This window comes from Dermochelys coriacea, chromosome 1 (assembly GCF_009764565.3).
Source record: "Dermochelys coriacea isolate rDerCor1 chromosome 1, rDerCor1.pri.v4, whole genome shotgun sequence".
Taxonomy (NCBI): domain Eukaryota; kingdom Metazoa; phylum Chordata; order Testudines; family Dermochelyidae; genus Dermochelys; species Dermochelys coriacea.
Genome location: NC_050068.2, coordinates 237,072 through 250,675, shown reverse-complemented (window position 1 = coordinate 250,675; position 13,604 = coordinate 237,072). Strand labels below are relative to the sequence as shown.

The 13,604-nt window shown below is 48.3% G+C and overlaps 1 protein-coding gene across 2 annotated transcripts in view; it reads right to left on the bottom strand.

The window, feature by feature from the left end:
- DCHS1 (dachsous cadherin-related 1) overlaps window positions 1-13,604 on the bottom strand; it is a 118,958-nt gene that overhangs the window by 23,578 nt on the left and 81,776 nt on the right. For both annotated transcript variants that reach the window (XM_038421431.2, XM_043503948.1), the window contains one exon: window positions 10,525-10,638. In XM_038421431.2, the coding sequence (XP_038277359.1) occupies window positions 10,525-10,638 (114 nt within the window). The remainder of the gene's footprint in view (window positions 1-10,524; window positions 10,639-13,604) is intronic.

Sequence of the window (13,604 nt, the reverse complement as noted above, 5' to 3'; positions counted from 1 at the left end):
TACATGTGGGTGTGTATGCGCGCCATGTGCCCGAGTCTGGAAATTCTTACAAGCAGTGTCCATTGACCTACACGTCTGCAGTAGGTTTCCTCACGCTCCCAACTGAGGGTCTAAGAGACAGTGCAGGCCAATGTCTCTCCAGTTCCTCTTCTTACTTCGAATTCAACAGGATCCAAAGCAGAGGGCATGGAGGGTGAGCAGTGGAATACAGATGGGGCCACATATCTCAAAGAGTTGCCAGTTACAGTAAGTAACCTCCACTTTTTCGAGGGCTGGTCCCTACATGTATTCCAGACATGGGTGATTGACAAGCAGTGCTCAGACTGGAGGTGGGTGCGAGGAAGCCAGCAGCAAAGATGCTTGGAGTACTGCAGATGCCACTGCTGTATCCTCTGCAGAGCTGTGAACTAACGCATAGTGTAGCAAACAAGTGGATGGAGCTCCAGGTGGCCTTCATGCAAATATCTTGCATTAGGACCTCCTGCAGAGATGCCATAGAAGCGGCCTGTGCTCTCATGGAGTGAGGAGGAATGTGTGCTAGCCTGTAGCACTCTAGGAAGCATCCCAAAACCCACTTAGAAATCCTTTTAAAGGATATAGCATGACCACACAATCTTTCTGCTATGGTGATAAAAACTCCTGGCGACTTTCTGATTGGTTGGGTTCTTTGCAGGTAGAATGCCAGTGCGTGCCAGAAATTGAGGGAGTGGAGTCTCTTCTCTTCAGTAGAAGCATGGGGTTTCAGAAAAAGGACCAGTAAATGGATACTTTGGTTGATGTGAAATTCAGAAACAACTCTGGGGAGAAATTTAGGATGCAGATGAAGGGAAACCCTCTCTCTGTGAAAAACTGTATACAGAGGTTCTGCTATGATGGATCCCAGCTTGCTGACGCTTCTGGCTGAAGTGATAGCCACTAAAAATGCAATTTTTATGGACAGCTTGAGCCCATGCTGACCAAAGGTTCAAAGGGTGGTTTTGTGAATGATGACAGGACAAGATTAAGGTTCCTTTGCGGTATAGGCTGGTGGGAAGATTCTGATCAGGCCCTTCATAAACCAAATTGTAACTGGGTGGATGGAGACAGACTGTCCGTCTGCCGGAGGGAGGAAGGCACTAATCACTGTGAGATGGACTCACAATGAACCAAGAGAACTGAGAGCCTTAGGGACAGGAGATAATTGAAGACGATCAGAATACTTGCAGTGACTGGAGAATGTTGATTGTTTGTGCCCGGGCAGAGAAGCACTTCCATTTGGCCAGGCAGCAGGTCCTAATCGAATCTTTCCTACTTTGGCTAAGAATAGCCTGGCTGGGAACCAAGCAGGAATTTTGTATTTCCAATCCCATCCAAACAGCTGTCCGTGAGGTGGAGTGAGCCTGGGTTGGGGTGTCTGTTCTGCCCTCCTCTTGAGTTAGGGGGTCAGTGAAGGGGGGATCTTGAATGGGGGGTGGGCTGACATCGTCAGACGTTTGGTGAACTCAAACTGCCTGGGCCAGTTGGGTGCTAGGAGAATGACATTGACCCTGCCCTGCCGTACCTTTCCTGTGACTTATGGAAGCAATTTAATGGGAAGAAAGACATAATGAGGCTGTTTGTCCAGGACAACAGGAGAATGTCACCCTGGGAGCCACAGGCCATGGCTCCTCTGGAGCAATACAGGGGAAGTTTTGTTTGTTTGGGTTGCAAAGAGGTTCCACTGAGATGTACCTCATTGTGTGAATATTTCACTCAAGACAGAGCTGTGGATTTCCCACTTGTGGTCCACCAATAAGTTCCTGCTTAGATTGTCTACTAAGGAGTTCTGAATACCTGGGAGGTGAGCAGCCTGGATCATGATGCAGTCTCTGGTGCACCAGTTCCAGAGCCTGACAGCTTCCAGGCGGAGAAAAAGAGATCTTGTTCTATGCTGTCTATGTAAATGACGGTGGCGATCTTGTCTGACATCACTTGGATATGGAGTAAATGGATAAGCAGGAGGAAGGCCTTGCAAGCAAGGTGGACTGCTCTCAGTTCTAGCATGTTGATGTGTGCTGGGGTCAGTGTGGCTGTTCAGGTGGGCACCCCACCCTGGAAGGGAAGTGTCCATAACAATGGTGGCACTGCAGGTGGGAGCACTGAAGGGGATGCTCACTCTCACCTTTTCTGGGTTCGACCCCCAAGCGAAGGAGGCGATGACTCAGGTGGCAACAGTCACCTTGGAGCTGATGTGGCCCTTGTAAGTAGACCGAGCGGAGCTGGCTCTGGCGGCATTGTAGATGAAGCCTGGCGAACAGTGTCACAGAAATGCACGTGGCCATATGGCCTAACAGCTAACGGAACATTTGGTGTGTGGGAAATCCATGCAATCAGATTGCTCATTATCCGAACTCTCTCTGTGGGGAGGAAAGCTTGTGTAGAAACAGAGAGCGCCAATAAAGTTTATCGTCTTTGTGGGTGATAAAACGGACTTTTTCTCTGTTTAGGCAAATGCCTAGTGCGGCAAGAAGCTGGATGAGAAACTCTGTTGCTGACCTGATCTCCTGGCAGGAGGAGCCTATCAGGAGCCAGTCGTTCATGTATGGGAAAACTGTGTAGCCCTGATGTCTCATCTGGGCTGCGACCCCAGAGAAAACTTCTGTGAACACTGTCACTAGCCCAAAGGGAAAGACTTTGAATTTGAAATGTTCCTGGCCCACCGTAAACTGAAGGAACTTCCTGTGGGAGGGGTGAATGTCTATAAAGAAGTCGAGAGCTGAGAACCACATTTCCTCCTAAAAGTGAGGGGATTACTGATGCCAATATAATTCTCCTGAATTTAGAATTTCAAAGATGACGAGTTGCTAAAGGTCCAGAACAGGTCTCCACCCTCCTTCTTTTTGGGGGACTAGGAAATATGGAGAGTAGAACCCTTCCCCTTGATGCTGAGATGGGATGCCTGCTATTGTCCCTCAGTGTAGGAGGGATTTTGCATCCTGTTGAAGAGATGCCTCGTGAGAGCGGTCCCTGAGAAGGACTAGGAAAGGGTTTGTGATGGGGGAGGAGAGGAACTCTATGGAGTATTCCTGTTGGATAATCTCCAAGACTCAACTGTCTGTGGTGATCAGCTGACAGTTGTGGGTGAAGAGCATGAGAAGGCCCCCAAAATAATGGGGGAAGAGGTCGTACCATCAGGGTGTGTTGGTAGAGGGGCTAAAAAGCGAGGCCTCTGAACCCTCTGGCATTTCCATGGAGGCTTGGCTGGACACTGGTAGTAGAACATATGAGGAGGAGATGGCCTTGATTTATAGGTCTGTCTCTGGTGTTTCCTTCTGGGGACTGGTGTGTAGATCCCCAGGGAGCACAGGGTCGATTTCAAGTCATTTAATGAGCATAGTGACTCATCTGATTTTTCATTCAAGAACTTTTACTCATCAGAGGGAACATCCTGAATGGTACTCTGGACCTCCCTGGGAAATCCTAACAATTGTAACCAAGAATCCCTTCTCAAGACTATACCAGTGACCAGATTTCTGGAGGCCGTATTTGCTGCATCCAATGCACCCTGAAGGACTGCTTTTGCCACTAACTTGCCCTCTTCTATGAAGGACTGAAATTGCACTCAGTCCTTGGGGGGAATTAGTCCTTAAAGTTTGCTAGCCTGGAATAGTTGTTAAAGTCATATTTCCCTAACAGTTAGCAATGGAAAATTGTAGTCTCACGGAGCAGAAGACCTGTCTACCCACGAGTCCCAGCCTCTTTGAGTCCAGCCTCTTTGAGTCTCATCTGTTGGGGTTGACCTTAGATATTGCGACCTAGCCCTTTCTGTAGCTGCCTGTACCACCAGTGAGTTGGGGATGAGATTGGAGAACAAACATTTGTCTCCCTTGGCGGGGACAAAATGGCACCTCTTGGCTGTCTTAGGTGTGGGGCGTAGGATGCTGGTGTGTGCCAGCCCCATTAGCCAGTTCTAGTGGCCTCATTAACTCAAAGGGCCACTGTATTTAGTTCTTGAAGTTGCAAAGTATCTAGGAACTAGTGTCGTGGGTCCTGGGCTTCCTTCAGTAATCTGGAGTCATTGGCAACTCTTTGCAGTAACTCCTGGTACAGACCATGGTTGTCCAGCGGAGATGGAGAGGAAGGAATGGCTGCTTTGTCCGGGGATGAGGATGAGACTTCGATTGGAACCTGTGGATCAAGTTCAGTATCTTACTCTTCGTATGCTGACAGATCCGGTCAGTGGCAAAAAGGAGAAGAGAGGACCTGGGCATCTGCCTTAGAATCCCATGGTCCCAGTAAGGCTAGAAAGAAGGGTCAGTCATTTGCGGAGGACTCCATGAGATCAGGTGCTAGCAGTCCATAGAGAAGTCGTATCTGGAGGGATAGCAAGCGTCTCTCCATGGAAATAGCAGAGCGGCCAGCACATCTGAATCATGCAAGTCCAAAACCTGCTCCTCTGGTAATGGTGAGGCCACTGATACAGGAGCACTCCTGCCTGGTGGTTGGAGAGGAGACAACTCCTGGGACACTGAAGTAGTATCCTCTTGCTCTCTAGCAGTGTCCCTCAGGAGGGCTGAACTGGAGAGGAGGTGAGACTGTGGGTAAGGAAGGAATATATCCTCTGGTGTTTTGTAGGTCTCTGTGTGTCCCAGTGTCTGTGGGGTTCCTGCTGTCTGGACTGCCGAGACTCATCAAGCCCTCAGATCGCTACCCCTTCCTGCTTCTTCACGTGGGCACCAATGATACTGCCAAGAATGACTTTGAGTGGATCACTGCAGACTACATGGCTCTGGGAAGAAGGATAAAGGAGTTTGAAGCGCAAGTGGTGTTCTCATCCATCCTCCCCATGTAAGGAAAAGGCCTGGGTAGAGACCGTCAAATCGTGGAAGTTAACGAATGGCTATGCAGGTAGTGTTGGAGAGAAGGCTTTGGATTCTCTGACCATGGGATGGTGTTCCAAGAAGGAGGAGTGCTAGGCAGAGACGGGCTCCACCTAACAAAGAGAGGGAAGAGCATCTTTGCAAGCAGGCTGGCTAACCTAGTGAGGAGGGCTTTAAACTAGGTTCACCGGGGGAAGGAAACAAAAGCCCTGAGGTAAGTGGGGACATGGGAAACCGGGAGGAAGCACGAGCAAGAGAGCGCGAGAGGGGAGGGCTCCTCCCTCATACTGAGAAAGCAGGACAAACAGCAAGTTATCTCTAGTGCCTATACACAAATGCAAGAAGCCTGGGAAAACTGGAAGTCTTGGCACAGTCAAGGAATTATGATGTGATTGGAATAACAGAGACTTGGTGGGATAACTCACATGACTGGAGTTCTGTCATGGATGGATATAAACTGTTCAGGAAGGACAGGCGGGGCAGAAAAGGTGGGGGAGTTGCATTGTATGTAAGGGAGCAGTATGACTGCTTAGAACTCCGGTATGAAACTGCAGAAAAACCTTAGAGTCTCTGGATTAAGTTTAGAAGCGTGAGCAACAAGGGTGATGTCGTGGTGGGAGTCTGCTGTAGACCACCGGACCGGGGAATGAGGTGGACGAGGCTTTCTTCCGGCAACTAACGGAAGTTACTAGATCGCAGGCCCTAGTTCTCATGGGAGACTTCAATCACCCTGATATCTGCTGGGAGAGCAATACAGCGGTGCACAGACAATCCAGGAAGTTTTTGGAAAGGGTAGGGGACAATTTCCTGGTGCAAGCGCTGGAGGAACCAACTAGGAGCAGAGCTCTTCTTGACCTGCTGCTCACAAACCGGGAAGAATTAGTAGGGGAAGCAAAAGTGGATGGGAACCTGGGAGGCAGTGACCATGAGATGGTCGAGTTCAGGATCCTGACACAGGGAAGAGAGGAGAGCAGCAGAATACGGACCCTGGACTTCAGAAAAGCAGACTTTGACAACCTCAGGGAACTGATGGGCAGGATCCCCAGGGAGAATAACATGAGGGGGAAAGGAGTCCAGGAGAGCTGGCTGAATTTTAAAGAATCCTTATTGAGGTTACAGGGACAAACCATCCCGATGTGTAGAAAGAATAGTAAATATGGCAGGCGACCAGCTTGGCTTAACAGTGAAATCCTTGCTGATCTTAAACACAAAAAAGAAGCTTATAAGAGGTGGAAGACTGGACAAATGACCAGGAAGAGTATAAAAATATTGCTCGGGAATGCAGGAGAGAAATCAGGAAGGCCAAATCATACCTGGAGTTGCAGCTAGCAAGGGATGTTAAGAATAACAAGAAAGGTTTCTTCAGGTATGTTAGCAACAAGAAGGAAGTCAAGGAAAGTTTGGGCCCCTTACTAAGCTAATGTACTCATTGCTTTTTTTGCCTCTGTCTTCACGAACAAGGTCAGCTCCCAGACTACAGCACTGGGCAGCACAGCATGGGGAGGAGGTGACCAGCCCTCTGTGGAGAAAGAAGTGGTTTAGAACTATTTAGAAAAGCTGGACGAGCACAAGTCCATGGGGCCGGATGCGCTGCAACCGAGAGTGCTAAAGGAGTTGGCGGATGTGATTGCAGAGCCAAAGGCCATTATCTTTGAAAATTCATGGTGACTGGGGGAGGTCCCGGACAACTGGAAAAAGGCTAATGTAGTGCCCATCTTTAAAAATGGGAAGAAGGAGGATCCTGGGAACTACAGGCCAGTCAGCCTCACCTCAGTCCCGGGAAAAATCATGGAGCAGGTCCTCAAGGAATCAATTCTGAAGCACTTAGAGGAGAGGAAAGTGATCAGGAACAGTCAGCATGGATTCACCAAGGGCAAGTCATACCTGACTAATCTAATTGCCCTCTATGATGAGATAACTGGCTCTGTGGATGAGGGGAAAGCAGTGGACATGTTGTTCCTTGACTTTAGCAAAGCTTTTGACATGGTCTCCCACAGTATTATTGCCAGTAAGTTAAAGAAGTATGGGCTGGATGAAGGGACTATAAGGTGGATAGAAAGCTGGCTAGATTGTCAGGCTCAGCGGGTAGTGATCAATGGCTCCATGTCTAGTTGGCAGCCGGTATCAAGTGGAGTGCCCCAATGGTTGGTCCCGGGGCCGGTTTTGTTCAATGGCTTCATTAATGATCTGGAGGATGGTGTGGATTGCACCCTGATCAAGTTTGCAGATGACATTAAACTGGGAGGAGAGGTAGATATGCTGGAGGGTAGGGATAGGGTACAGAGGGCCCTAGACAAATTCAAGGGTTGGGCCAAAAGAAATCTGATGAGGTTCAACAAGGACAAGTGCAGAGTCCTGCACTTAGGACGGAAGAATCCCATGCACCGCTACAGACAGAGACCGAATGGCTTGGCAGCAGTTCTGCAGAAAAGGACCTAGGGGTTACAGTGGACGAGAAGCTGGATATGAGTCAACAATGTGCCATTGTTGCCAAGAAGGCCATTGGCATTTTGGGATGTATAAGTAGGGGCATTGCCAGCAGATCAAGGGACGTGATCGTTCCCCTGTATTCGACATTGGTGAGGCCTCATCTAGAGTACTATGTCCAGTTTTGGGCCCCACACTACAAGAAGGATGTGGAAAAATTGGAAAACATCCAGTGGACGGCAACAAAAATTATTAGGGGACTGACTTATGAGTCGAGGTTGAGGAAAATGGGATTGTTTAGTCAGCGGAAGAGAAGAATGAGGGGGGATTTGATAACTTCTTTCAACTACCTGAAAGGGGGTTCCAAAGAGGATGGATCTAGACTGTTCTCAGTGGTAGCAGATGACAGAATGAGGAGTAATGTTCACTGGAATGCATTACCTAGGGAGGTGGTGGAATCTTCTTCCTTAGATGTTTTTAAGGTCAGGCTTGACAAAGCCCTGGCTGGGATGATTTAGTTGGGGATTTGTCCTGCTTTGAGCAGGGGTTTGGACTAGGTGACCTCCTGAGGTCCCTTCCAACCCTGATATTCTATGATTCTATGATCAATGGTATTGGTGCAGTCCTGGAGTTAGTGCGGTTCTTCAGTGTCCAGTGATGGTCTCACTGATCCCCTGTAGGGGTAATATCACCTCCTTGCTACTTCTGGATACTACCCTGCTTATGCAGATCCCCAGGGTCGTGTCTGCCCTCTCAGCTAGAGCACCAGTCTGGGAGCTCATGTTCGGCTGGATTCCATCAGGACCTCAAGTCCTTTTCACTGGGCTTGTCTAAACAAACACTAAATCAGGAACAGTATCACCGATAATGTCACGACAGACCTGGTGGCTGAACTTTGTGACTTTGTCCTCACCCATAACTATTTCACATTTGGGGACAATGTATACCTTCAAATCAGCTGCACTGCTATGAGTACCCACATGGCCCCACCATATGCCAACATTTTTATGGCTGACTTAGAACAATGCGTCCTCAGCTCTCGTCCCCTAATGCCCCTACTCTACTTGCACTACATTGATGACATCTTTATCATCTGGACCCATGGAAAAGAAGCCCTTGAGGAATTCCACCATGATTTCAATAATTTCCAACCCATCATCAACCTCAGCCTGGACCAGTCCACACAAGAGATCCACTTCCTGGACACTACAGTGCTAATAAGCCATGGTCACATAAACACCACTCTGTACCAGAAACCTACTGACCGCTATACTTAAATGCCTCCAGCTTTCATCTAGACCACACCACACAATCCATTGCCTACAGCCAAGCTCTATGATACAACCACATTTGCTCCAACCCCTCAGACAAAGACAAACAACTACTAGATCTCTATCAAGCTTTCTTACAACTATAACACCCACCTGGTGAAGTGAAGAAACAGATTGACAGAGCCAGAAAAGTACCCAGAAGTCACCTACTACAGGACAGGCCCAACGAAGAAAGTAACAGAATGCCACTAGCCGTCACCTTCAGCCCCCAACTAAAACCTCTCCAGCGCATCATCAAGGATCTACAACCTATCCTGAAGGACGACCCATCACTCTCACAGATCTTGGGAGACAGGCCAGTCCTTGCTTACAGACAGGCTCCCAACCTGAAGCAAATATTCACCAGCAACCACACACCACACAACAAAAACACTAACCCAGGAACCTATCCTTGCAACAAAGCCCGTTGCCAACTGTGTCCACATATCTATTCAGGGGACACCATCATAGGGCCTAATCACATCAGCCACACTATCAAAGGCTCATTCACCTGCACATCTACCAATGTGATATATGCCATCATGTGCCAGCAATGCCCCTCTGCCATATACATTGGCCAAACCAGACAGTCTCTACGTAAAAGAATAAATGGACACAAATCAGATGTCAAGAATTATAACATTCAAAAACCAGTCGGAGAACACTTCAATCTCTTTGGTCACTCGATTACAGACCTGAGAGTGGCTATTCTTCAACAAAAAAACTTCAAAAACAGACTTCATCTAGAGACTGCTGAATTGGAATTAATTTTCTAACTGGACACCATTAAATTAAGCTTGAATAAAGACTGGAAGTGGATGGGTCATTACACAAAGTAAAACTATTTCCCCATCTTTATTTTCCCCCCCTGCTGTTCCTCACACGTTCTTGTCAACTGCTGGAAATGGCCCACCTTGATTATCACTACAAAAGGTTTTTTTTCTCTCCTGCTGGTAATAGCTCACCTTACTTGATCACTCTCGTTACAGTGTGTATGGTAACACCTATGGTTTCATGTTCTCTGTGTATATACAATCTCCCTACTGTATTTTCCGCTGCATGCATCCGATGAAATGAGCTGTAGCTCACAAAAGCTTATGCTCAAATAAATTTGTTGGTCTCTAAGGTGCCACAAGTCCTCCTTTTCTACCCCGCACTAGCCTGCTCCACACTACCCATTTCCTAATGCACTTTGTTCTACTCCCATTTCACAGCACGGTAAATCAAAGAGCACAAGGGAACGTTTAGTGCACAGCAGCAGAGTCCACATGGACACTTAGTGTGCAGGAGGCTAGTGCAGGATAGGTGTACACTCCAGCTTGCCACAATTCACATAGATATGCCCACCATCACTGCTTTGCATCCTTTATGCCCAGAAGGATGACCGAGTATTGGCTGCATTAAATAACATGCTGTGCAAATGAGCTCACCGTACTAGTGATCCAAGTCGTTCTGTAGCACTGATATGTTCCCACCATTATTTACCACTCCACCAATTTTTGTGTTGCCTGCCTGTTCTCTCAGCAATTACTTTGTATTTTCTTCCAGAAATGGAGGAATGATGAAGATATTGAATAGCATTGGGCTGTGAATAGATAGCTGCAGAACCCCACTAGAAACATCTCTCTGGATGAGGATTTACAATTCTTGTTTACAATTACTTTTAAGATCTCTCCGTTAACCTGTTTGAATCTATTTCATATGGGCTACGTTGGAATTGTAACTGATAAAGAATTAGCACTAATGCTGTGTGGGATGAAATCAGCTGCTGCACAGAAGGCCTCATCTCCTGACCTAGGGGCTTCCAGCTGACGTGAGCCAGGCAGATGTACAGGCAAGCAGGCAGGCCTACACAAAGACAGGGCCTTAGGGAGCCCTGCAGATCACTCCATTTACACTTTTCCATAAGGCTGCAGTACCACTCCTGTGTTCCCTCCTTCTCCCCGTACCTGAGCTGGGCTGGATGCGGAAAGCATTCTGTTCATTGCCACTCACGATGCTGTAGGTGATGCGTCCCGAGGAGCCCCCTGCATGCATGGCCTGGATGTTCACCACCACGGTGCCTTGGAGGAGAGTGAAGACAGCATAAGTGTCGCACTGACACCCCCAGAAAGAGGGGAAGGGATGAAGAGGGTCGGGAGAGAACATGGGTGTGTGCGTGTATGAACGAAACCACATGGCTCCTGGGGGACGCTGGCAAATCCTCGAGACAACCCTAGGGACTGCCACTGTCATTTGGAGAGAGATTGAGTGGGTTAGAGTGTATGTGTGGGGGTGCCTGGGAGCCAGGATGCCTGGGTTCTATCCCTGCCTCTGGGGGCAGGGGAGCAGAGGATAGTGGATAAGGTGAGGGTCTGGAAGCCTGGGTTATGTCCTTGGCTCACTGTGATCAGACTGTATGTCTGAGCCTCCCCTGGAGCCCCAATGACCCCCCTGCCATGCTCCCAACTGATGCACTCGGCACTGCCTCCTTGGAACCCACTTTAACCCTACTAACCCTGTGACACCAAGCCCCATATTCTTCATAGAGATATTGTTATGATATGAATATGGGATAACTAAGATGTGTTTCATGCAAGATGGGTCATGTGAGATATCATTAGAAAGGTTATGATTTACTGAATGTGATTATCCTATTTGTATGCATGTATAATGTCTGTATCTGAAGTTAGGAATATTGACTATGAATCAATTGCAAAAGTGTTTGACCTGGAGAACACCCACCAGACAAAATGCAATCAGTCTGGCGGGTTAGTCTATAAACCATTAGGGAGAACAATAGTTCTTTGAAGATGCTAATCTCCCACCTTCCTGGGATGCTGCTTTGACACTGCAAGGTCATGTGATCATGTCACCTGGTACTGGACACCATTTGGACTGCTGGTATTTTTCCACTAGTAGGGGGTGGGGATCAAACTGGGAAACAAATGATTCCGGCCACATGTAAATCCTATTTAAGGCTGGGGAGTGAGTTAATCAGGGTCTATTCTTCACTGAATCTCCACTCAAGATGATTGTTAAAATACCTAAAATCGAACTGGGGAAAAACTGGACCCAGGCTAGAAGGTGTCTGGCCTGTGAAAGGAATATCTGGAATTCTAAGCTGCAAGCAAAAGAAGTTTGTTTGCAAGAACCTCCGCAACCTGCTTAAAACAACATTTAGAGTGAGAAATTTCTACTTGTAGCCAGTTTCTTCAGTGTATTAAGCTTAGTTTGTGTGTTTGCTTTATTTGCTCAGTAATTTACTTTGATTGGCTATACTTCAACAAAAAAGCTTCAAAAACAGACTCCAACGAGAGACTGCTGAATTGGAATTAATTTGCAAACTGGATACAATTAACTTAGGCTTGAATAGAGACTGGGAATGGATGAGTCATTACACAAAGTAAAACTATTTCCCCATGGTATTTCTCCCTCCCACCCCACCCCCCACTGTTCCTCTGATATTCTTGTTAACTGCTGGAATTAGCCTACCTTGCTTGTCACCATGAAAGGTTTTCCTCCTTTCCCCCCCCTGCTGCTGGTGATGGCTTATCTTAAGTGATCACTCTCCTTACAGTGTGTATGATAAACCCATTGTTTCATGTTCTCTGTGTGTGTGTGTATATAAATCTCTCCTCTGTTTTTTCCACCAAATGCATCCGATGAAGTGAGCTGTAGCTCACGAAAGCTTATGCTCTAATAAATTTGTTAGTCTCTAAGGTGCCACAAGTACTCCTTTTCTTTTTGCGAATACAGACTAACACGGCTGCTACTCTGCTACTTTGATCTGTTTGCTATCCCTTATAATCACTTAAGATCTATCCTTTCTAGTTAATAAACTTGTTTTTTTTCTAAAACCCAGTCTGTACAATTCATAACTGGGGCGGGAGGGGAGCTGTGCATATCTTCCTCCACATTGAGGGAGGGAACGAATTTCATGAGCAGCGCAAGACAATACAAATTTGGGTTTACACTCCAGAGGAGGTGTGCACTTGAGTGCTGGGCAATCCCCGAGCTGAGTCTTCCCACACACAGCTGATCTCAGTGTCTGTGTCTTTTTGCAGCTGGGTGTGGCCCTACCTGTGTGTGTGCTAGAGAAGGCTTGAGGGCCTGGCACCAGTGGCGTAGCTAGGGAGGGAGTGGGGCAGCGGCTGCTCCCCCACTGAGCACAAGTGGTGCCTTGTCAATGTCTTGGGGCCTTTTAAATTTTCCCCCATTGAGGGAACAAGGGGAGTGATCCAAAAAAAAGGCGCCACCCACTGCAGCGCTTTTACTCACCCGGCAGCGCTCCGGGTCTTCGGCGGCACCTCAGTGGCAGGACCGTCAGTGCTGCCAAAGACACGCGGTGCGAGTGAGGGCCGGCTGCCGGAGCGCCGCCGGGTGAGTAAAAGCGCCGCAGCGAGTGATGCCTTTTTTTTGGATCGCTCCCCCTGTTCCCTCCACCTGGCTACACAGCTGCCTGACACTGCAGGACAGGGTGAGGGAGTCCAGGCTGGTGGAACAGGCAGGCTCAGTGGGACCCCAGTACATCAAGTGGCACCCTGGAGTGGGGGTTGGGGTAACCCATCACAAACCCCCCTCTGACCCTACTGTTGCCCACTGAGCTCCACTGAGCTGCCTGGGACATCTGTGCTCCAACAACCCAAATCTGCCCCTAGCATCCTATTACCCTCCCTGCACAGATAGGAATGGAGGCCTAGAGATTGTGCTGCGAATGTAGCTGTGGCCTTGTTCATGGGACTTGCCTAAGATCACATGGGAATCCTATAACCAAGCAGGGAACTGAAACCAGGTTTCCCAAGTCCAAGGCTAGTGTGATAACCTATGTCCCAGTCCCCCACTGTTCCCAGTTATCCTGGTGTCCTGTGTCCCTTCCCCAAGTACCCCAGTGCCCCATGCCCTGTCCCCAGCATCTCACTGTTTCCAGCTACCCCAGTGCCCTGTGACCCTGCACCCAGTCCTCCTTGTTTCCAGTTACCCCATGTCCCCATCCCTAGAAGCCCGTGCCCCACTTCTAGAACCCTGTTGTTTCCTCTTGCCCCATGTG